A 23,810-nucleotide genomic window follows, 5' to 3' on the forward strand; every position below is an offset into this window, starting at 1 on the left:
TCAGGGTGATATAATGTAGTTCAGAGCCCCAGCCCTCTAATTACATAGTTGGTATTTCTGGTATGGCTGCTCCTATTCTTAGTCATTTTATTGGCATATATTACCTGGTGTGGTCCAAGGGAACCACTGTGAAAACAAAGACACTTTCCAACCCTTGGGAAATTCCAAGAGTTACCTCTCAGGAATCAGGGACAAAGTCCTTTTACACAATTGGTGATTGAGATGACATGTATGCACATGATCAAAACCACATCCTATTAAAATATTAAATTTCATAGATTCTGTCTCAGTCAGCAATTCCTTAAGTGCCTAACATGTCTGTGCCAAGTACTCTTTTAGGCTTTGAGAAGGATTTCCTACTCTCCTTCTAGCATAAACCCTATGTGGTCTTGGTGAATTATTCTTTTGCTATATTGTCAAATTTACATTGAAGTATTTTAATCATTCATTCAACAAATAATTGCGTGTGTACTCTGTGCCAGATACTATCTTGGTATGGCAGTGAACAAAATAGACAAATATCCTTGCCTTCATGGTGCTTAACATTTTAGAGGTAAATTTGTATCCATATTCACGAGTCTGCAAGGTCTGTAGTTTATTGTTTTCTTGCTGTTGTTATATTTGTTGGGTATCAGGGTATTGTTGTTCAGTTCCTCAGTCATGTCTGACTCTTTGCAACCCCATGGACTGCAGCATACCAGGCTTCCCTGTCCTTGACTATCTCCTAGAATTTGCTCAAACTCACATCACTGAGTCAATAACGCCATTCAACCATCTCCTCGTCTGCCTCCCCTTTCTACTGCCCTCAGTCTTTCCTAGCATCAGGGTCTTCAGCAGCAAATAGTCTCTTCACATCATATGGCCAAAGTATTGGAGCTTGAGCTTCAGCATCAGTCCTTCTAATGAATATTCAGGACTGATTTCCTTTAGGATGACTGCTTTGATCTCCTTACTGTCCATGGGACTCTCAAGAGTCTTCTCCAACATCACAGTTCAAAAGCATCAGTTCTTCAGCACTCAGCCTTCTTTATGGTCCAACTCTCACATCTATACATGACTAGTGGAAAAACCAGAGCTTTGACTAGATGGACCTTTGTCTGCAAAGTGAGTGGATGTCTCTGCTTTTTAATACGCTGTCTAGTTTAGTCATAGCTTTTCTTCCAAGGAGCAAGTATCTTTTAATTTCATGGCAGCATTCACCATCACAATGATTTTGGGGCCCAAGAAAATAGTCTGTCACTGTTTCCATCTTTTCCCCATCTATTTGCCATGAAGTGATGGGACCAGATGCCATGATCTTAATTTTTTGAATGTTGAGTTTTAAGCCAGCTTTTTCAGTCTTCTCTTTTACCTTCATCAAGAAGTTCTTTAATTCCTCTTCGCTTTCTGCCATTAGGGTGGTGTCGTCTGCATATCTGAGGTTATTGATATTTCTTCCAGCAATCTTGATTCCAGCTTGTGTTTCATCCAGCCTGGCATTTCACATGATGTACTCTGCATATAAGTTAAATAATCAGGGTGACAATTTGCAGCCTTGATGTACTCCTTTCCCAATTTTGGACCAGTTTTGTTGTTCCATGTTTGGTTCTAGCTGTTACTTCTTGATCTACATACACATTTCTTAGGAGGCAGATAGGGTGGTCTGGTATTCCCATCTCTTGAAGAATTTTCCACAGTTTGTTGTGATCCACACAGTCAAAGGCTTTAATGTAGTCAGTGAAGCAAAAAGTTTTTCTGGAATTCTCTTGCTTTTTCTATGATCCAGTGGATGTTGGCAATTTAATCTCTGGTTCCTCCACCTTTTCTTAATCCAGTTTGTACATCTGAAAATTGCAGATTCACGTACTGTTGAAGCCTGACTTGAAGGATTTTGAGCATTTCCTTGCTAGCATGTGAAATGAATGCAATTGTGTGATAGTTTGAATATTCTTTAGCATTGCCCTTCTTTGGGATTGGAATGAAAAGTGACCTCTTCCAGTCCTGTGGCCACTGCTGAGTTTTCCAAATTTGCTGGCATATTGAGTACAGCACTTTGACAGTATCATCTTTTAGGATTTGAAATAGCTCAGCTGGAATTCCATCACCTCCACTAGTTTTGTTTATAGTAATGCTGCCTAAGGCCCCCTTGACTCACACTCCAGGATGTCTGGCTGTAGCTAAGTAACATACCATCATAGTTCTCTGGGTCATTAAGACCTTTTTTGTACAGTTTTTCTATGTATTCTTGCCACCTCTTTTTAATATCTCATGCTTCTGTTAGATCCATACTGTTTCTATCCTTTATTGTGCCCATCTTTGCATAAAATGTTCCCTTGTTATCTCTAATTTTCTTGAGATGTCTAGTCTTTCCCATTCTATTGTTTTCCCCTATTTCTTTGCACTGTTCACTTAAGAAGACTTTCTTATCTTTTGTTGATATTCTTTGAAACTCTACATTCAGATAGGTATATCTTTCCTTTTCTCCTTTACCTTTAGCTTCTCTTCTTTTCTCAGCTATTTGTAAGGCCTCCTCCGACAACCGTTTTGCCTTTTTGCATTTCTTTTTCTTGGGGATGTTTTGGTTACCACCTCCTGTACAATGTTGTGAACATCCATCCATAGTTCTTCATGGACTCTATCAGATCCTGTCCTTTGAATCTGTTTGTCACTTCCATTCTATAATCTGAATGGCCTAGTGGTTTTTCCCTACTTTCTTCAATTTAAGTCTGAATTTGGCAATAAAGAGCTCATAATCTGAGCCACAGTCAGCTCTAAGTCTTCTTTTTGCTGACTGTATATAGCTTCTCAATTTTCGACTGCAAATAATATAATCAATCTGATTTTGCTACTGACCATCTGGTGATGTCCATGTGTAGAATCTTCTCTTGTGTTGTTGGAAGAGGGTGTTTGCTATGACTGGTGCATTCTCTTGGCAAAACTATTAGCCTTTGCCCTGTTTCATTTTGTACTCCAAGGCCAAACTTGCCTGTTACTCCAGGTATCTCTTGACTTCCTACTTATTTGCATTCAAATCCCTTATGATGAAAAGGACATCTTTTTTTGCTGTTAGTTCTAGAAGGTCTTGTAGATCTTCATGGAACCATTCTTCTTCTTTGGCATTAGTGATTGGGGCATAGACTTAGATTACTGTGATGTTGAATGGTTTGCCTTGAAAATGAACCAAGGTGATTCTGTCATTTTTGAGATTGTATCCAAGTACTGCATTTTGAACTCTCTTGTTGACTATAAGGGCCACTCTATTCCTCTAAGGATTTCTTGCCCACAATAGTAGATAAAATAGTCATTGGAATTAAATTTGCCCATTCCTGTCCATTTTAGTTCACTGATTCCTAAAATGTCGATTTTCACACTTTTTTTTAATGTATAATAATTAGAATTTATTTAAAGTGTACAATGAAATGCAATTGACATATATATACACTTGTGAAAATATAATCAAGGTATATAATAAATCAAGGTAATGAGCAAATCCACCCTTCCCCAAAGTTTTCATTTTCCTATTTATAATTCATCCCTCTCCTCTGTCTCCTTTGTTCTCTCTTAGAAATCACTTATCAGCTTTCTACTAATACAGATTAGTTTGCACTTTCTAGAATTTTATATAAGTAGAATAGAATTTGTGCTCTGTTTTTGATTGACTTATTAGGAAAATTATTTTGAAATTCACTCATGTTGTTGTATGTCAGTACTTGATTCCCATTGCTGAGAGCCTTCCATTTTCTGAATGGGACATAGTTTGTATATATTTTCACCTGTTGATGGATATTTGAATTTTTTTCAATATGGGACTATTACAAATATAACTGCTATGAATATTCAGATACAAATGTTTGTGTGCACATATGCTTTCATTTCTCTTGGCTAATACCTAAGAGAGTAACGACCTGATCTAAAGGCACTCCCAACATTCCATGTCTTTCCTTACTCGCAAGTAATGAACCTGGGCACTTTGCCTATTGTGTAAAAACCTTGCAGTTTTCTAGGTTCATTTAATTCCCCTACCCTTTACAAATACATGGGGAAACAGTGGAAACAGTGTCAGACTTTATTTTGGGGGGCTCCAAAATCACTGCAGATGGTGATGGCAGCCATAAAATTAAAAGAGGCTTACTCCTTGGAAGAAAAGTTATGACCAACCTAGACAGCATATTAAAAAGCAGAGACATTACTTTGCCAAGAAAGATCCATCTAGTCAAAGCTATGGTTTTTCCAGTAGTCATGTATGGATATGAGAGTTGGACTATAAAGCTGAGCACTGAAGAATTGATGCTTTTGAACTGTGGTGTTGGAGAAGATTTTTGAGAGTCCCTTGGACTGCAAGGAGATCCAACCAGTCCATTCTGAAGGAGATCAGCCCTGGGATTTCTTTGGAAGGAATGATGCTAAAGCTGAAACTCCAGTACTTTGGCCACCTCATGCGAAGAGTTGACTCATTGGAAAAGACTCTGATGCTGGGAGGGATTGGGGGCAGGAGGAGAAGGGGACGACAGAGGATGAGATGGCTGGATAGCATCACTGACTTGATGGACATGGGTTTGGGTGAACTCTGGGAGTTGGTGATAGACAGGGAGGCCTGGCGTGCTGCGATTCACGGGGTCACAAAGAGTCGGACACGACTGAGCAACTGAACTGAACTGAACCCTTTACAATACAGTTGCCATATGCATTATAAGCACATATAAACCCCACAAGATAACAATTTTTGTTTTAAATCAGCCTATACATTTTAAGTAGAGTAAAATGACAAATTGTGTTTAATTTTACCAAGGTATTTACCATTTGCAATACTCTTCATTCCTTCTTGAGGATCCACATTTTAAGGAATAGAAGTAATGCAGGCCTTTGGTGAGAAATCGTTAGTTTTTTAATCTGAAATATTTTTGTTTTACTGTTGCTTAAAGGTTATTTTGTCCGGGCAGAGAGTGGAGGGTGGAGCATGTATTGCTGTTGTTATTTTCCAGCATTGCTGTGATGTCTCAGTGTCTTCAGCCCTTTACTCCTGTGATGTTCACTCTTGCCATCTCCTGTTTGACTATTTCCAATTTACCTTGATTTATGGACGTAACATTCCAGGTTCCTATGCTATATTGGTCTTTACAGCATCGAACTTTACTTTCACCCCCTGACACATCCACCACTGGGCATCATTTCTGCTCTGGCTCAGCCTCTTCATTCCTTTTGGAGCTATGTCTCTCTTCTCCATTGGCATATTGGACACCTACTGACCTGGGAGGTTCATCTTTCAGTATCATATATTTTTGCCATTTCATACTGTTGATGGGGTTTTCAAGGCAAGAATGCTCTTCAGGGTATTGCTGCTGCTGCTCCTGCTGCTGCTAAGTCGCTTCAGTCGTGTCTGACTCTGTGCGACCCCATAGACGGCAGCCCACCAAGCTCCGCTGTCCCTGGGATTCTCCAGGCAAGAACACTGGAGTGGGTTGCCATTTCCTTCTCCAGTGCATGAAAGTGAAAAGTGAAAGTGAAGTCACTCAGTTGTCTCCAACTTTCACGACCCCGTGGACTGCAGCCCACCAGGCTCCTCCATCCATGGGATTTTCCAGGCAAGAGTACTGGAGTGGGGTGCTATCGCCTTCTCCGCTTCAGGGTATTAGGGAATGAAATTAATTTTTCTCCACATAGAAAAGTTCGTATAGCACAAGAATCATCTTTATGAGCAAGTCTGAAAGAACTAATCTGTAAACTTGTATCTGAAAGTTTTGGGAGATAATTTGTAATATTTTTCTGTTTCTTTCATTTTTTATATCTTTGGACATTTTGCACATACAGAGAGGAAATGTAGCATAGCAGTTAACAGTAAGGACTCTAGGAATTCCCTGTTGGTCTAGTGGTTAGGGCTCCATGCTTCCACTGCAGGGGCCTGCATTCTATCACTGGTCTGGGAATTAAGATCTCACATGTCACACTGTGCAACCTCCCCCCTCCGCCCCCCACGTCCCAAAAAAGACTCTGGAGCCTAGCTGCCTGGGTTCAAATCTTAGATCTACTAATTGCTACATATAACTCTGGGCCTTGAAAAATACTATTCCTCTGAGCAGAGCAACAGTATGAAGGATTATATGGCAGCTAGTTGTTTCGTGGTGGAAATATCTAGAAATACCTAGACTATCATATTGCCAGAAAGGCATATCCTGTGGACACATCATTTTTCACTCGCTCTGTGATCTAGGGCTTCAGGTTTTCACCCAGCTAATGTGCAGGTGGATTGTGTTGAAGGAAATCACCTGTATCCTTTTTACATGATAGATTTTTGGAGAAATAATCTGTATGGTTATTAGAATTGATTTTAAAGATGAGCCTTAATGGTTTCCATTTTGAAACCTTTTCTTTTCAGTGATAGCACTCGTGTTATATTTTATGATGCCTATCGTGAATGTAAGTGAAGTCCTCGGACCCTTGTGCCTTATGTTACTCATGGGAACTGTCCACTGTCAAATTGTGTCTACTCAGATAACAAGGCCATCAGGGAACAATGGAAATCGGAGAAGAAGGTGAGATAAGAAGTTGTACTCGTGGTTGTGTATTTTCTAGGAGAGGCATTGTAGAACAAAATCTTAAATAAATTAATAAAAGTCTTCCTCTTTTGCATATATTTTTCATTATTTTTTTTGGCTAGAAGAAATTGAGTGCTTTACTTTTACTTTTCTCCCTGATGCTAAGAAACTTTGTCATAAACTTTTAACCGGGAGGGGGTCATTCAGTACAGTTGTTTAAAAGGAAAATTTCTATACTGTATTATTCCTTACTAAAATTTACCTTAAATGATGATTTTTGTAAAGCATTCTTCACAATTCAGTCTTAAAATTTGGTGAAAATTCACTATATACAAGGATCTTAGTATGTCTGATTAATGGTATTAATGTTCTTACCTTTTTTCAATAGTAAATAAAAAGAATTGATTTCTACATGTTCTGAACTTTTAATAAAGATTTAGCTTTTCTACACGTTGGATTCATGTCATGTCTTTACTGATCATGTGCTGTGTATGGGTTTTGGAACTGTTAAACATTTTTAAAGTATATATGGTATTATCTTCCACAAGTCATCTTTCCTCAGAGTATTGATAAGTTTTTGTTCCCCCAAGGAGTTTAAGATTTTTTCATTTGGTGCAAAGAATTTCAGCATATTTATACTTATTTTTGAATGTTATTTTCTAAACATATTTTTTTTTTCTCCCCAGAAAAGAATATTCCTTGAAAATTCAGTTTAATTTATTTAATGTTTTCTAAAGAAATATTTTGCTGTGTTTCATTGGTATTTACAGGATATATCTTTTCACTGCATAGGATAGCCAAAAAAATGCTTGCTTGCTATTATTTCATGTTTCCCTGATTAAATGTGCCAAATGGGTAGATTTCTGACATCCATATTTAAAGAAATTGTTCATTATTTTTTTTAGTGTTTCCTGAAAAGACTATTGATCATATATAAGAAAATTTTCCTGCTAGTAATATTTTTGAATAGCAGTTCTGTTTCTTTAATGAATGAACAAAATGATACCCTTTGGTATCTTTGGAATCTGTTTTTGCCCTTAAATCAGAAATGTTCATGCGTAATTTATCCTCATTATGAGAAGTTCATTATACTTAATTTCAGGTGGTAAATGGTAGGGATATTCTAAGCACAAATAGAAAAGGTCTTGAATAATCTGAAGTTGTTGAAATATTTTTTTGTAGAAAATTACGAAAAACTGTGAATGGTGATGGGAGCCGAGAAAATGGAAATAACTCCTCTGATAAAGCCAGAGGAGTGGAAACTTTGGAATCTGCACCCCTTAATGGTAGTTTTTGGAGGACTCTCTTTGGCAACAGGTGGGAAGTCTTATTAATACTTCCCACTTATTAATACTTCCCAATTTTCACATTTTCACCAAATTAATACTTATTAATACTTCCCATAAAAAGGAAGTTTTACTTGTTTTTGTGTTCACGTTAGTGTTTGCATAGTACATAACCTGATTAGGTTTTAGGAGTATGCAGCATAAGCATATTATCATAGTGGTGTGATTTTTAAAAGTTCTAGAGTGGTTTTCTTATTCACAGCATCACCAGTGTCTGCCGTATTACCCATAAGTCCAGTTATCTACCATAAAAGTGTCCTTCTGTTTGATCTTTAGTGGCTTTTTAGACCACAAGATTACAGGAATATAAATACTCTCAAAGATTAAATATTTTAAGCCATATTGGCAAATGTCTTGAGAGAAAGAAGAATTTTTAGGAGATGAGGTATTTTTCAGTGTGAGAGCTGATTTCTCTTTAGATGTGGGATGCAGGGTAGGAGGCTGCTGTCAGTGGGCCGTAGGACAGAAGGGGAGATGAGTCTAAGACAACTTCGACCTCCTGCATGATTTTGTAGGTCATGACAGCGGTACTGTGACTCGAAGAAATACTTATTTTTGTCATATATTAATGTTTGTGACTCAAAAGTAAAGTGTTCTGCAGCTTCATTTTTGAAGACAAATTGTGTCCACCTATTTTTCTAAAGATAAGTTGACACTCTTTTATTGAAGCATTTGAGTTCTTTAGCTGAACATTGTGCTGGGCACTGCACTTTCCTCTTCTCAGTGATTTACCGTCTTATTAGGAAAGTAAAACTAGCATGAGGCAGTCACAACAATGTGAAAATACCGTGAATGGTATCATGCTGACTGAAGGCCATGCAGTTCAGCAGATGGAATGACTATTCTGGGGTGACACAGTCGGCAGGAGTCACGGAAGAGCTGAGAGTTACTGGGCTTTGAAGGACAGAAGAGTTCCCTGTGAAGTGTAACAAACAGGCAGTGTGAGGGAGGGGTTGGCTTTGTGTTTGAGAGGAAGACTGTGAACCTACTTCCTTGCAAAACCAAAAAGAACAGGATTCCTCTCAATCAACTGACCCAAGTCTTTGGAAACTAGAGAGAGAACTATATTCTGGCTTCCTACACCCTTAGGAAAGCTGGAGAGCCTGAAAAACACGATTTCTGAATCTTCTTGATTTCCAGATTAACATATTCTACTCCTCAGAAGAAAAGTGGTTTCATGAAAGATACTACTTTCAGAAAACTAATTACTAATCATTTTTTTCCTTTAAAAAAAATAGGATGAAAAGAGTTAAATTAATATGTAACAGAGGGACGGAAACTGACTATGATTCAGGTTGTCTGCATCCTATCATCAAGAAGAGACAGTGTCGACCAGAGATCAGAATGTGGCAAACAAGAGAGAAAGCAAAATTTTCCGATGGAGAAAAGGGCCATAGGGTAAGATTTAGATGAGTATAAGTATTACCTGGTCCTTTTCTTGTGTAAAATTTTCTATTCTTAGACTCTGCTAAAAGCACACAATAGATTCTAATAGATTTGTGGCATTTGTAATGTAAAACCAAAGGACATGAAAAGGAGAACACCATGAAGAATAATATGAAGATTTTACTTTATTCTTCCAATTTCTAGGGGCAGAACTTATTGTTGTATCTGCCCCTGGTCCAAGACTTAGGAGGAGGCTGGTAGATTCAATGAACAGATTGGTGTAGAGGCTTCCATGTCATCTTCCAGAGAGGCAGGAATAGTGTGTGTTAAGGTTTGGGAAAATATTTTTATGTTTAGATAGAGCTTTTATTCTGCTTTATGTCTAAAAATAACTATACTTTTATGTTATAGTCATGAAATATTTTATCATTTGTTAGACTGTGGCATTTATGAGTTATAAAAAGAGCTAATTTTTTTTGAACCATTACTGCAATCAGGCACTATTCTAAGTGATTTACATGTAATAACTCACTCAATTGTTTCAACAGCTCTGGGAGATAGATGCTTTTATTTTTTTTTTTAATGTTTTAATTGAAGGATAATTGCTTTACAGAATTTTGTGGTTTTTTCTGTCATACATCAACAAGAATCAGCTATAGGTACATGCATGTCCCCTCCCTCCCAGACCTCCCTCCTATCTCCCTCCCCATCCCACCCCTACAGATTGGCACAGAGCCCTTGTTTGAGTTCCCCGAGTCATACAGCAAATTCCCATTGGCTATCTATTTTACATATGGTATTGTAAATTTCTGTGTTACTCTCTCCATACATCTCCCCTTCTCCCTCCTCTCCTCCCCCCATGTCCATAGCTCTGTTCTCTGTGTCTGTTTCTCCATTCCTGCCCTGAAAATAAATCATCAGTGCCATCTCTTTAGATTCCATATATGCGTGTCAGAATACGATATTTATATTTCTCTTCTTGACTTACTTCACTCTGTATAATAGGGTCTAGGTTCGTCCACCTCATTAGAACGGATTCAAATGCATTCCTTTTTGTGGAAGGAACTCCTCAGGAAGGCTGAGTAGTATTCCATTGTGTATATGTACCACAGCTTCTTTATCCACTCATCTGTCGATGGACATCTAGGTTGCTTGCATGTTCTAGCTATTGTAAATAGTGCTGCAGTGAACATTGGGGTACACGTGTCTTTTTCCAATTTTGATTTCCTCAGGGCATATGCCTAGGAGTGGGATTGCTGGGTCATAGGGTGGTTTTATTCCTAGCTTTTTAAGGAATCTCCATACCACCTGCCATAGTGGCTGTATAAGTTTCCATTCCCACCAGCAATGCAAGAGTGTTCCTTTTTCCCCACACCCTCTCCAGCATTTGTTGTTTATAGACTTTTTGATGATGGCCATCCTGGCTGGTGGTATCTCATGTGGTTTTGGTTTGCATTTCTCTAGTGCTCTTGCCTGGAGAATCCCAGGGATGGGGGAGCCTGGTGGGCTGCTGTCTATGGGGTTGCACAGAATCAGACATGACTGAAGTGACTTAGCAGCAGCAGCAGTAGTAATGAGTGATGCTGAATATCTTCTCATGGGCTTGTTAGCCATCTGTATGTCTTCTTTGCAGAAATGTCTCTTCAGATGCCTTTCCCACTTTCTGATTGGGTTCTTTGCTTTTCTAGTATTGAGCTGTATAAGCTGCTTGTATATTTTGGGAATTCTTTGTCAGTTATTTCCTTTGCTATTATTTTCTCCCATTCTGAGGGTTGTCTTTTTACCTTGTTTGTAGTTTCCTTTGCTGTGCAAAATCTTTTAAGTTTAATAAGGTCCCACTTGTTTATTCTTGTTTTTATTTCCATTAATCTAGGAGGTGGGTTATAGAAGATCTTGCTTTGATTTATGTCATCAAGTGTTCTGCCTATGTTTTCCTCTAAGAGTTTAATAGTCTCTGGTCTTACATTTAGGTCTTGAATCCATTTTGAGTTTATCTTTGTGTATGGCTTTAGGTAGTGTTCTAATGTCATTCTTTTGCATGTAGATGTCCAGATGTCTCACTTATTGAAGAGACTGTCTTGGCCCCGTTGTATATTCTTGCCTCCTTTGTCAAAAATAAGGTATGAGTAGATGTGTGGGTTTATCTCTGGGTTCTCTGTCTTGTCCTATTGGTCTATATTTCTGTTTCTGTGTCAGTACCATACTGTCTTGATGACTGTAGCTTTGTAGTATAGTCTGAAGTCAGGATGGTTGATTCCTCCAGCTCCATTCTTCTTTCTCAAGGCTTTGGCTACTCAGGGTCTTTTGTGTTTCCATATGAATTGTGAAATTTTTTGTTCTAGTTCTGTGAAAAATGCCATTAGTAATTTTGATAGGGGTCGCATTGAATCTGTAGATTGCATTTGGTAGTATAGTCATTTTCACAATATTGATTCTTCCTACCCAGGAATGAGGAATATCTCTTCATCTGTTTATGTCGTCTTTGATTTCTTTAATTAGTGTCTTATAGTTTTCTGTATACAGGTCTTTTGTCTCTTTAGATAGGTTTATTCCTAGATATTTTATTCTTTTTGTTGCAGTGGTCAATGGTATTGATTCCTTAATTTCTCTTTTTATTTTTCATTGTTAGTGTATAGGAATGCAAGTGATTTCTGTGTATTGACTTTGTACCCTGGGACTTTGCTGAATTCACTGATTAGCTCTAGTAATTTTCTGATAGTTTCTTTTGGGTTTTCTATGTATAATATCATGTCATCTGCAGACTGTGAGAGTTTTACTTCTTTTCTGATCTGGATTCCTTTTCTTTCTTTTTCTTCTATAATTGCCGTAGCTAGGACTTCTAAAACTATGTTGAATAATAGTGGTGAGAGTGGACATCCTTGTCTTGTTCCTGACCTTAGAGGGATTTATTTATTTATTGTCATCACCATTCCAATGAGGAACTTGAGGCCCAGAGAGATTTACTTACTCACCTAAAGTTACATTGATGAAAGTGAAAGAGGAGAGTGAAAAAGTTGGCTTAAAGTTCAACATTCAGAAAACGAAGATCATGGCATCTGGTCCCATCACTTCATGGGAAATAGATGGGGAAACAGTGGAAACAGTGTCAGACTTTATTTTTTGGGGCTCCAAAATCACTGCAGATGGTGATTGCAGCCATGAAATTAAAAGACGCTTATTCCTTGGAAGGAAAGTTATGACCAATCTAGGTAGCCTATTGAAAAGCAGAGACATTACTTTGCCAACAAAGGTCCGTCTAGTCAAGGCTATGGTTTTTCCAGTGGTCATGTATGGATGTGAGAGTTGGACTGTGAAGAAAGCTGAGTGCTGAAATTGATGCTTTTGAACTATGGTGTTGGAGAAGACTCTTGAGAGTCCCTTGGACTGCCAGGAGATCCAACCAGTCCATTCTAAAGGAGATCAGTCCTGGGTGTTCTTTGGAAGGACTGATGCTGAAGCTGAAACTCCAGTACTTTGGCCACCTCATGCGAAGAGTTGACTCATTGGAAAAGACTCTGATGCTGGGAGGGATTGGGGGCAGGAGGAAAAGGGGATGACAGAGAATGAGATGGTTGGATGGCATCACTGACTCAATGGACATGAGTTTGCATGAACTCTGGGAGTTGTTGATGGACAGGGAGGCCTGGCATGCTGCAATTCATGGGGTTGCAAAGAGTCGGACACGACTGAGCAACTGAACTGAACTGAACTGAAAGTTACATAGCTAATAAGTAGAAGAGCTGTGATTCAGACTTGACTTTGACTCAAGCCTGTGCTTCTAACCTCTACATTATTTAAATTATTTAGTTTCAAGAAAGCTTAATATTTTTCTTTATTAAGACCAACGAATATGTAGGTTTGTTCAACTTTGACTTAGTTTACTTTTACTGCTTCTTAGTTTTTATACACACAACTTACTAGAGTCTTCTGGGAGGTCCCCTGTGAGGACATTGCTGTTCTCTTTGTAGGAGTCTTTTAGGCGTTTGGGTAATGGGATTTCAGATGATCTGTCAAGTGACGATGACGGTGAAGCCCAGACACAGATGATGATACTGCGGAGGAGTGTGGAAGGGGCCTCAAGTGACAACGGTTGTGAAATTAAGAGTAGAAAATCAATACTTTCAAGACAACTAAACACTCAGGTAATTTTTATTTTAGTTTATTAAAGTATAGGCATTAATTCCCAAGTAACAAAGTATTTAACATATTTTCCTGTCATTTGTGGTCTTGATTTTTGGCAGGTAAAAAAGACCACTTCCAAGTGGTGCTCTGTTGTGCGGGATTCAGATAGCCTGGCTGAATCAGAGTTTGAATCAGCAGCCTTCAGTCAGGTAATGTATCCTTTTTCAAGGCTTATTCTTGAATGTAGTAAGTTTATCCATTCCTTTGTTTTTTTTTGATGCAAAGGAGGGGCTAGCAAATATACACATAACTTTAGGACAACCAATTGAAAAAAAAAAAAAGGAATGGGTAAAGGACTTCCCTGGTGTCTCAGATGGTAAAGAATTTGCCTGCAGTGCAGGAGACCTGGATTGGATCCCTGGGTCGGGAAAATCCCTTGGAGAAGGGAATGGCTACTCACGCTTTCCAGTATTCTTGCCTGGAGAATTCCGTGGACAGAGCTGCTTGGTGGGCTACTGTCCATAGGGTCGCAGAGAGTCAGAAATGACTGACTAACACTTTCACTTTTTCCTCTGCCTCCAACTGTACCTATTTAGCAGCTTTTTTTTGTTTAATCTATCAGCTTTTATATGACTAGTCACCCAAGAAAAAGAATGAGCTCTTTGTCTTTGATCTGATCATAAAAGTATAGATGATACCCAGAAAGAGATTCCTGAATCCCTGGATGATGATAGCCAGAATACTGGAGTGGGTAACTGTTTCCTTCTCCACGGGTCTTCCCAACCCAGAGATTGAACCCAGGTCTCCTGCATTGCACACAGATTCTTTACTGTCTGAGCCACCAGGGAAACCCACTTAATATTCACTTGGAATATGGAGTTTATTCTTAAGCATTGTTTCTGTGTAAGTGGCATTAATGCTGAGGACAGATATTTGAGAAATGAGAAATGGGAGCAGTAAATCTGCTTATCATGAAAGCTAATGGACATATTGTACATTTTCTGTGTTGTGCTTAGTCGTTCGGTCTTGTCTGACTCTTTGGAACCCCATGGACTATACTGGCTCCATGGGATTTCTCCACGCAAAAATACTGGAGTGAGTTGCCATGCCCTCCTCCAGGGGATCTTCCCAACCCAGGGATCGAACCCAGGTCTCCCACATTGCAGGTGGATTCTTTACCATCCGAGCCACCAGGGAAGCCCATTGTACATTTGGGACATCATAATTCAGAGATCAGGGGAGGAGATGGTGGTAGCTTTTGTTTTGATCGGCAAGGTTGTTGGGTTGTGGAAAAACTTTCATATTTATGTTTATACTGCAGGAGAGCTGCAATGTCCATCCTTTCCTCTGCTTGATTACCCTTTTCCCTGTTTGGCTGGGTTCCCAGATGTGATTGTGTCTATGGTCAAGCTCACAATATTTAGAGTAGAAGACACTTTGGGTGTGCCAGTAGGCTCAGCCACACCTACTCCCAGAGTCCGCCCTCAGGATGTGTTTACAGGAGTCACTCCCACCCCAGGGCACCTCAGCTGAACAATCCCATGACTTGGCAATACTTCTCAGAGAGAGTCCTCTTTTATAGTCTGTTAAGAGTCATCAGAGTTCACGTTTAAATATGAAAGGGTATTATTGTTATGTCAAGTCTTGTCAACAAAGGCATGGCCATCAGTTTATGAGAGCATGCCAGTCATCACCGTAGGTGCCTTGTTTTCATTTTATTTCAGATATAGTTGTTTTTAAAAATGAATGAAATAATTTTTTTTGGTTTTTCTTTTTCCCTTAAAGGGCTCTAGGTCTGGCATGAGTGGTGGCTCTCGAAGCCTCAACATGTTGAGAAGAGACTCGGAGAGCACCCGCCACGACTCGGAGACAGAGGACATGTTATGGGATGACCTGCTGCATGGCCCTGAGTGCCGGTCATCTGTCACCAGCGACAGTGAGGGGGCACATGTGAGCTCCCTTCACTCAGGGACCAAACGGGACCCCAAAGAGGACGTTTTCCAGCAGGTCTGTAAAGGTGACAATAATAATAACTAATATTTACTGTGTACTTACCGTGTGCCAGGCACCGTATTATCTCTTTTAATTCTATAGTAACCCTATAAGGTGGACCCTTATTATCCCTAATTTAGAGATGAAGAAATTGAGCGTAATTTGTAATTGAAGATGTTGGGCTCAGTACTCAGAAGAAAGCACTCTCTAATTCCCCTAACCTAACGGTTTCTTCCTAATACCTTTTCTTATTTTCCTTAGAATGATCCTTAATATTCATTTTATATGAGCAGGGCTGTAGTAACCTCATACTGTATTTTCAGATATATCACAGCATTTTATGTGAATTACTAGGAGATGGCATTGCTTTCTTCTCTAATAATGTATAAAGCAAGCGATGCTTTTAATTTCAGGTTCTCTTTTAGTATCATAAAATCAGATAGCCTGTAAATGGGGATTCTTAGTTTATTTCAACCTTCCAATCAATCTAGGAATTCATTCTTCAGAAATGTTTTTACTTTCTGTCATGTAGTAACAGTAGTTCCTACTTCTTAGAAATATTGTGATATATCTAATGAGATAATTTAAAGTGCTTAGCACAATCTTAGCAAAGAGTAAGCAACCAGTACATGTTAGCTTGGTTATTACTATTTTTGTCGGACGATTGGTTACTCTCTACTTAAATACTTGTAGAGCTGCAATGATTATTTCATGAGCTTGTCCCTCTGCTGGCTGGACTGAAAGATTAAAAAATGGTTTTCATATCAGCCCTTCCTGTGTTTAATGCCAATGATCATGACTCTTCTTAGTTTTATTTTTTCTTTTCTTTTTTCCACAATGACTTAATAAATAGTGGATGTTGGATATTCATTTGTTTAGTTATTGAATTTTCTTGATTCTAAGATACCTTAGATTTAGGTGATACATTATAATGAAAAACATTCTGCTTCATTAAATGTATACAATTTTCATAAACTACCTGGAAACAACATATACTTTATCACTAAAGTTTTAAACTTTTCCCTCCAATTTTTCTGTCAAAATTTGAATCTAAATATTCTTTCATTCAGTCTGAAGATTCATCTAAATTACATTAGCCTTTGGTAGTTATGCATAGCATCATGATGATTTCCACCTTTGTACTTTTGGAATTTATGGTATAATTTTAAGGCATATGTAAGAATAACTAGGTTAAGATGAAACTCACCATGTTAAGTAGAGTGCATCATTCCCCAGTTCTCCCACCTAACATGTTCTTCTTTTAGTCCCCATATTTCTAAATGCCACCACTAACCACCCAAGTCAGAATTCTTGGGGCCATTCTTGATGTCACCACTGCCCCGCCTTAACACCCCTCCCTCCGCCATCCCCTGTATCTAATCTGTCGTCACATTTTCTCGATTCTGCTGTATAATATCTGCATCTGCTCATCTGTGTCCACCCTGCTTAGTGGATGGCTCTCATCTGGATCCTTACAACAGCTTCTCTAGTCTTGTTCCCTTTTGCTTCATTTTCCACACTACAGCCGGAATGATGCTTCTAAAATACAAATCTGGGACTTCCTGGTGGTCCAGTGGTTAAGAATCTGCCTTGCAATGCAAAGAACATGGTTTCAATCCCTGGTCAGGGAACTAAGATCCCCTGTGCCTTGGGGCAGCTAAGCCTGTGCACCACAGGCTCTGGAGCCCACACACAACTACAGAGCCCGCACACTGCAACTATGACCCACCTCAGCCAAATAATTAAATAAAATTAAAAAAATAAAATACTAAAATTGTTTTTTAAAAGTAAAGATCTGATGCCACTCCCCCTACAATGCTTTAATTGCTTTCTTTTTCCTTTTGGATTATTTGCTTCTATTTATTTGCTCTGATACAGTCTCACATGGTTGAGTTGAGTCTCACAACTCAATTGAACTTCTTCCAGTTTCCTCATGTACTTCTGGGTCTTTCCACAAACTGATTGATTTGCCTGAAACACACTTTTCTCCAGCACTCATTCCTTTGGGTCACCCCCTTTTGTCCTTCAGATCTTGGCTCAGTTGATACTTCCTTAGGAAGTCTTTTTAATATGCTCCTAAAGCATTCTTCTCTTCCCTTATCACACTATGCAGTAACTTTATTTAATCATGTCTTCTCTATAAGTCTGTAAACTCCTTGATGTCAAGAACCTTGTATCTTGTTCTCCATTATATCCATAGTTCCTGTTAATAGTAGCTGCTTAATAAATATTTTTTGGCTAAATCGGTTAATAGATCCATAAGTGCTATTCAGCATTATGCTAAGCATTGTTGTAGGAGAAGAAATATGCCATATGATATTTAAAAAAAAAATAACTTATGTATTAGTTTGGAGACAAGATGATTTTATGGAAAACAAGTAGAAGGCACTATAAAAGCAGCAGCATATAATTAGATGCAAATTTATCTGCGATAGACTGTACAGGCTTTTGATCGATTCAGAGAAGGGCAATATGAGAGAGACTTGTGGCCTTCAGAGAGCACATGTTGAGAAAATGGACTTGAGTTGGGACTTGAAGAACAAGACATGACATGACAGAGGAAAGTGCTGGGCTGTTTTCATAGTGACCTTCTGTGCTTTTCCATGTCCTGATTAGACCAGAGAAAGGCTGACCTCCTTCCATTCCTGTGATATCTAAGGCCTGTTAGCGCCTCTCCTACCTAACTTCCTCCTACCCCTGGTCTAGTCATGGTGCTATGGAAATACTTTCCTCCTTAATATCCCATGAATACGCCAAGCTTATCTTCACTTCCATATGCTTAGAGGGGGAAGCAACTTCGGAGATCATGGAATCCTACCTCCCATTATCATAGAAGACATACAACCTCTCTTCAGGTAAGAAATTGGCTTAGTGAAGAGAAAGGACCAGGAGCCAGCATCGTGGAGGTGGTAATTGGAGCAATGGGCTTTGGGAGGGAGAGAACAGAATGACAAGGCAGAGCACTGGCGAATGTGGTCTGGGAACCGGACAAAGGGAAAAAATTCTAAAGGAGGAAAGAATGAGTGGATGGAAATATTTATTTTTTCTTCTCAGAACCATTTATTCTGGCTTCAGAACTCAAGTCCTGCCTCGGATCGAGTTAGTGCAATAATCTGGGAGGGGAATGAGTGCAAAAAGATGGATATGTCTGTGTTGGAAATAAGTGGCATCATCATGAGCAGGGTAAGGTTTAATAAGTTTTCAGAGTTTTCAAAAGATCTGTTTTATAATCAGCAGCTGTTTCATTGCAGAAGGAAATGGCAACCCACTCCAGTATTATTGCCAGGGAAATGCCATGGACAGAGGATCCTGGTGGACTGCAGTCCGTGGGATCACAAAGAGTCAGGCACAACTGAACACACAGGCACACACAGACAGCTATTTCAGATTGTGTTTAATGATCAAAACATTGACTCTGTTTTTAAGACACAAGTATGTGTACCTTAGATTTTGTGGCCAGTTTTCACTTGGTAGTGTGTTTTTAAATTTGTTACAAAGGTCTCTGTGAGCCTGATCAATTATTCAGGTAGACTTTACAAATATTTCTTATTTAATCCTAAAAGTCATAAATCTGTACGTCATTTTTATTTGTATTTCTTTTAAAACAGATTTAGTTTATAATAATCTAAATAGTATTTGACAAATACTGCTTCACAACTCCATAAAGCTGTGCAATAATGATAGCTGTTTTAAATTAATTTCCAGGTTAATGCATATCAGCAAGGAGTAGGTTATCAGATGCTGGGAAATGTCGTCACCATTGGATTAGCATTTTTCCCTTTTTTACACCGACTGTTCCGTGAGAAGAACCTTGACCAGCTAAAGTCCATCTCAGCTGAGGAGATCTTGACTCTCTTTTGTGGGGCACCACCTGTTACACCTATTATTATTTTGTCTATAATTAACTTTTTTGAGCGACTGTGTCTTACCTGGATGTTTTTTTTCATGATGTGTGTGGCAGAGAGAACATATAAACAGGTCAGTAGAAAACTGAGTAAAATTTCTCACCTCTTTTTTTGTATATGATATTCTGTTGAGTTGCTTTTGTTGTCTTGATTTGTTCTCTCTCCAGAAGCTTTGTTCTCTCTCCAGAAGCTAACATGGGCAGTGGAGGCTTGATAAGTGGACTTTTGGTATTTGTGGGTTTAACACTTCTGATATTGATTATTTACAAATGACATGCTGTAATCTGAAATTTTACTGAGCCTATATGTAGGAGTGAGTGGCTGAGCCTAGCTGATTGCTCGCACCTGCTCCTTGATGTGCCTTGATGTGTTTTATATATGTAGAGTGTGTAGTAATTCCAAGGTGAAAATGTTTCTGAAAAATGGCCAATATCCAATAAATAAATAAATTTATTGAAATTGGATAAGAGTTTGGTATTGAGGGCTTATTATATTGGTGATATGTGCAAAAAAATACAGTTTTTGAATGGAAATGTAATTTGGGAGTAAGCTAGAATTTTGTATAAATGTTTGAATTTGTGAAGGTTGGGATTCACAATGGTCTCCAAGGTATATTCCTTGAAAATGTCCAGAGTGTAGTATATCATAAGGATGTGTACATGCGTGTTCAGTTGTGTCCAATTCTTAGTGACCCTTTGGACTGTAGCCCAAGCTACAAGCTCCTCTGTCCATGCAATAATTTAGGCAAGAATACTGGAGTGGGTTGCCATGCCCTACTTCAGGGCATCTTCCTGACCCAGGGATTGAACCCGCATTTTCTGTGTCTCCTGCATTGCAGGTGGATTCCTTACCTACTGAGCCTTTGGGGAAACCCCCATGAAGAAGTCACTAAGACAGGAAGTGAAAAAGCATTGTTAATAGCTCATTAATCTGTTGCTACAGAAAGCACATTATACATAATGATCAGAACTTGATTCTTTTAATATTTTTTATGTGCTGGGAATATTTTACAATTATATAAGTATACACACAGTGACACACACATATATTTCACTTTGTGATTTTTTTTTAACCTCCTCTAGAGATTTTTATTTGCAAAACTCTTCAGCCATATTACTTCTGCCAGGAAAGCTAGGAAATATGAAATACCTCATTTCAGACTTAAAAAGGTGGAGAACATTAAGATATGGTTATCACTGCGTTCCTTTCTAAAGGTGAGTTTTAATTAACCAGGGAATATCTGCAATAATACACAGAAAACATGCTCATTGAAATTTCTGGTGGCAGATACTCACTAGGCTGGGTAGTCCTATGTTCTGGACAGATCATATCAGTGACTGACATCTAGCTCACCTGTTTGACACCAGATTGGGAGTGATCTATCTGCAGAGCTGGTAGAGCTAATTAAATAAGGGCTTGGAAAGGGAAAATAAATTTTAAACTCTTAGGGCAGAGTGATAAGCTGAATGTTGCATCTTTCTCTGACTTCTGTGGAAACATTCCTGCTGAAAATGTGTTAGTGAATCAATCACACCCTTAACTTGAATGGCATGAATCTCAGAGCTTAATTAAAGTTGAAGATGTCCAAAATATATTAAACTCCTGTGTCAGAAACTTCTTATAAACGTTCGTTTTCACACCAGCACAGTAAGATTGGGTCCCCTAATCTGTCTCTGGCGGGGACCTACAACGCTAACCTGTGTCTCACTCTCTAGAGACGGGGCCCACAGCGATCGGTGGACGTCGTTGTGTCTTCCGTCTTCCTGCTGACACTTTCCATTGCTTTCATTTGTTGTGCCCAGGTAAGAGCTTCAGATCTATTTCAGTGGAAAGTAGAAAATAGAACTCGCTTTCTGTTTTAAACTAGTTCACTGTGTTTAAGTGACTACACACACGTGCACACACACACACATACGCAACAGATGTTTGTTTCTGACAGCTCTGGGAACCGGAGAGTCCAAGGTGAAGGTCCCAGAATGGTTATGCTGAAGTATTGGGTTGGGCCAAAAAATGTGTTTGGATTTTTCTGTAAGATGGTACAGAAAAACCATGCTAACTTTTTGGCCAACCCTGTGTGTGTGTGTATTTACTGTGTCTAAATTTCGTTTGCTATTTTGAATACTTGTTAATTTTTATGACTTTTGAAATGAGAATAAGAGTAATTTTTAGTCCTTTAAGACTCTACAATCATGGTAACTTAATTGGAAGTTTTTGATTGGTAATAAAGCTATATATCATGATGGATACAAAATAGTGATTTTTCTAACTTCATCATTTCTTCTAATTTTATTGTCACTCTAAAGTAGACTTTTCCCCATTTAATCATTCATTCATTTATTATGTTATGGATTCCTATATTCTTATTTTTATCCAGTGGATTATAAACTGTTACTATATTGTTTTGATGCATAATTGTCCTAGATTTGGCCAGCGGGAGACCCTTAAAGTGCATTCCTAGGTTCTTTGGAGAGGTCCCTATATATATTTTTGTTTCTATTTCTGTGGTTTTTTTCTTATAAGAATTGACAGCTTTATTCTGTACTTTTCCACTTACTGAGTTTTAATTCTACGACAGTCAGAGAACATGCTCTGAATGTTTTCAGTCCTTTGAAATATGTACAGACTTGTTTTATTATCCAGTACATAGTCAGTTTCACTAAATCTTCCATCAGCTCTTTGAAAGAATTTGTATTCCATTGTTTTGGAGAGCAGTTTTCCCTCTCTATAAGTTAGCCCAAGTTTATTAGTTATATGGCTGAAATTTCCCATATTCTTACTCATCTTTTTGGTTTGCTTATTTTATAAACCATTGAGAGAAGTGTGGTCATGTCTGCTCTAATGGTGGATTTATCTTTTTCTCCTTTTGTTTCTGTCAATTTTTGCTTTATATGTTTTTAAGCAGTATAATTGGGTGCATGCAGACTTAGAATTGAATTGATATCCATCTCCTTGGTGGATTGACTTTTATGTAATTTATAGTCTTTTTTTTTTTTTTCTTAATCCAGGATCACATACTCATTTAGCTGTCATCTCTCATCTGTCATTTAGCTCTTTAATCTCCCTTAATCCTGAACAGTGTCAAGCTTTGTTTGTCTTCATGAACTGATAAAATGTGTCTGTCTCTAATGTATTTTAAAATCTATTCTATTTGATTTTAATGTAACCATGCTGTCTTTTGATTAGTTTTTGTATGCTGTATCTTTTTTTCTACCCCTTTTCATTTATTTTTTCTTTATATTTTAGTTGCCTTCTATAGTCAGCATATTGATTGCTTGTTTCTTCTTTTTTTGCTGTTAATCTATCAAAGTGCTTTAATATCTTTCAGTTCAGTTCAGTCACTCAGTCGTGTCTGACTCTTTGCGACCCCATGAATCACAGCATGCCAGGCCTCCCTGTCCATCATCAACTCCCGGAATTCACTCAAACTCACGTCCATCGAGTCGGTGATGCCATCCAGCCATCTCATCCTCTGTTGTCCCCTTCTCCTCCTGCCCCCAATCCCTCCCAGCATCAGGGTCTTTTCCAATGAGTCAGCTCTTCACATGAGGTGGCCAAAGTATTGGAGTTTCAGCTTTAGCATCATTCCTTCCAATGAACACCCAGGACTGATCTCCTTTAGGATGGACTGGTTGGATCTCCTTGCAGTCCAAGGGACTCGCAAGAGTCTTCTCCAACACCACAGTTTAAAAGCATCAATTCTTCGGCGCTCAGCTTTCTTCACAGTCCAACTCTCACATCCATACATGACCACTGGAAAAACCATAGCCTTGACTAGACGGACCTTTGTTCGCTAAGTAATATCTCTGCTTTTCTAATGTTGAACATTTATTTCATTTATTTTGGTAACAAATCTGAGTTTGCTACAAAATATTTTCTATTTCTGAGCTCTCTCTCTCTTTTTTATTAAAATTGAAGTATAGTTGATTTACAATGTTATGTTAGTTTAAGGTATACAGCAAAGTGATTCAGTTATACATATTTATACATGTTTATATGTAACTATATATTTTCTTTGCAGATTCTTTTCCCTTATATGGGCTTCCTTGGTAGGTCAGATGGTAAAAAATCCACCTGCAATGTGGGAGACCTGGGTTCGATCTCTGGGCTGGGAAGATCCCCTGGAGGAGGGCATGGCAACTCACTCCAGTATTCTTGCCTGGAGAATCCCCATGGACAGAGGAGCCTGGTGGGCTACAATCTGTGGGGTCGCAAAGAGTTGGACGATTCTGAGTGACTAAGCACATAGGTTATAAATATTGAGTATAATTCCCTGTGATATATATACCACATCCTTATCCATTTGTCTGTTGATGGACATTTATTTTGCTTCTATGTCTTGACTGTTGTAAATAGTGCTGCAATGAACATTGGGATGCATATATATTTTTCAATTATATTTTTGTCTGGATATATGCCCAGGAGTAGGATTGGAGGGTCGTATGTTGTAACTCTGTTTTTAGTTTCTTAAGAAACCTTCATATTCTCCCTGGTGACAGTACCAATTTACATTCCCACCAACAGTGTAGGAGGGTTCCTTTTTCTTTACA

The 23,810-nt window shown here is 38.5% G+C and overlaps 1 protein-coding gene across 5 annotated transcripts in view; it reads left to right on the forward strand.

The window, feature by feature from the left end:
• PHTF1 (putative homeodomain transcription factor 1) overlaps positions 1-23,810 on the forward strand; it is a 70,749-nt gene that overhangs the window by 34,893 nt on the left and 12,046 nt on the right. For 3 of the 5 annotated variants that reach the window (XM_055584694.1, XM_055584693.1, XM_055584696.1), the window contains exons 6-15: positions 6,353-6,509; positions 7,695-7,829; positions 9,097-9,256; positions 13,213-13,386; positions 13,486-13,575; positions 15,152-15,373; positions 18,413-18,541; positions 19,064-19,336; positions 20,346-20,477; positions 20,979-21,065. In XM_055584694.1, coding sequence (XP_055440669.1) covers positions 6,353-6,509; positions 7,695-7,829; positions 9,097-9,256; positions 13,213-13,386; positions 13,486-13,575; positions 15,152-15,373; positions 18,413-18,541; positions 19,064-19,336; positions 20,346-20,477; positions 20,979-21,065 — 1,559 coding nt within the window. The remainder of the gene's footprint in view (positions 1-6,352; positions 6,510-7,694; positions 7,830-9,096; positions 9,257-13,212; positions 13,387-13,485; positions 13,576-15,151; positions 15,374-18,412; positions 18,542-19,063; positions 19,337-20,345; positions 20,478-20,978; positions 21,066-23,810) is intronic. The other 2 variants (XM_055584695.1, XM_055584697.1) reach the window with 1 other exon arrangement.

Source organism: Bubalus kerabau, chromosome 6 (genome assembly GCF_029407905.1).
Source record: "Bubalus kerabau isolate K-KA32 ecotype Philippines breed swamp buffalo chromosome 6, PCC_UOA_SB_1v2, whole genome shotgun sequence".
NCBI classification, from domain to species: Eukaryota; Metazoa; Chordata; class Mammalia; order Artiodactyla; family Bovidae; genus Bubalus; species Bubalus kerabau.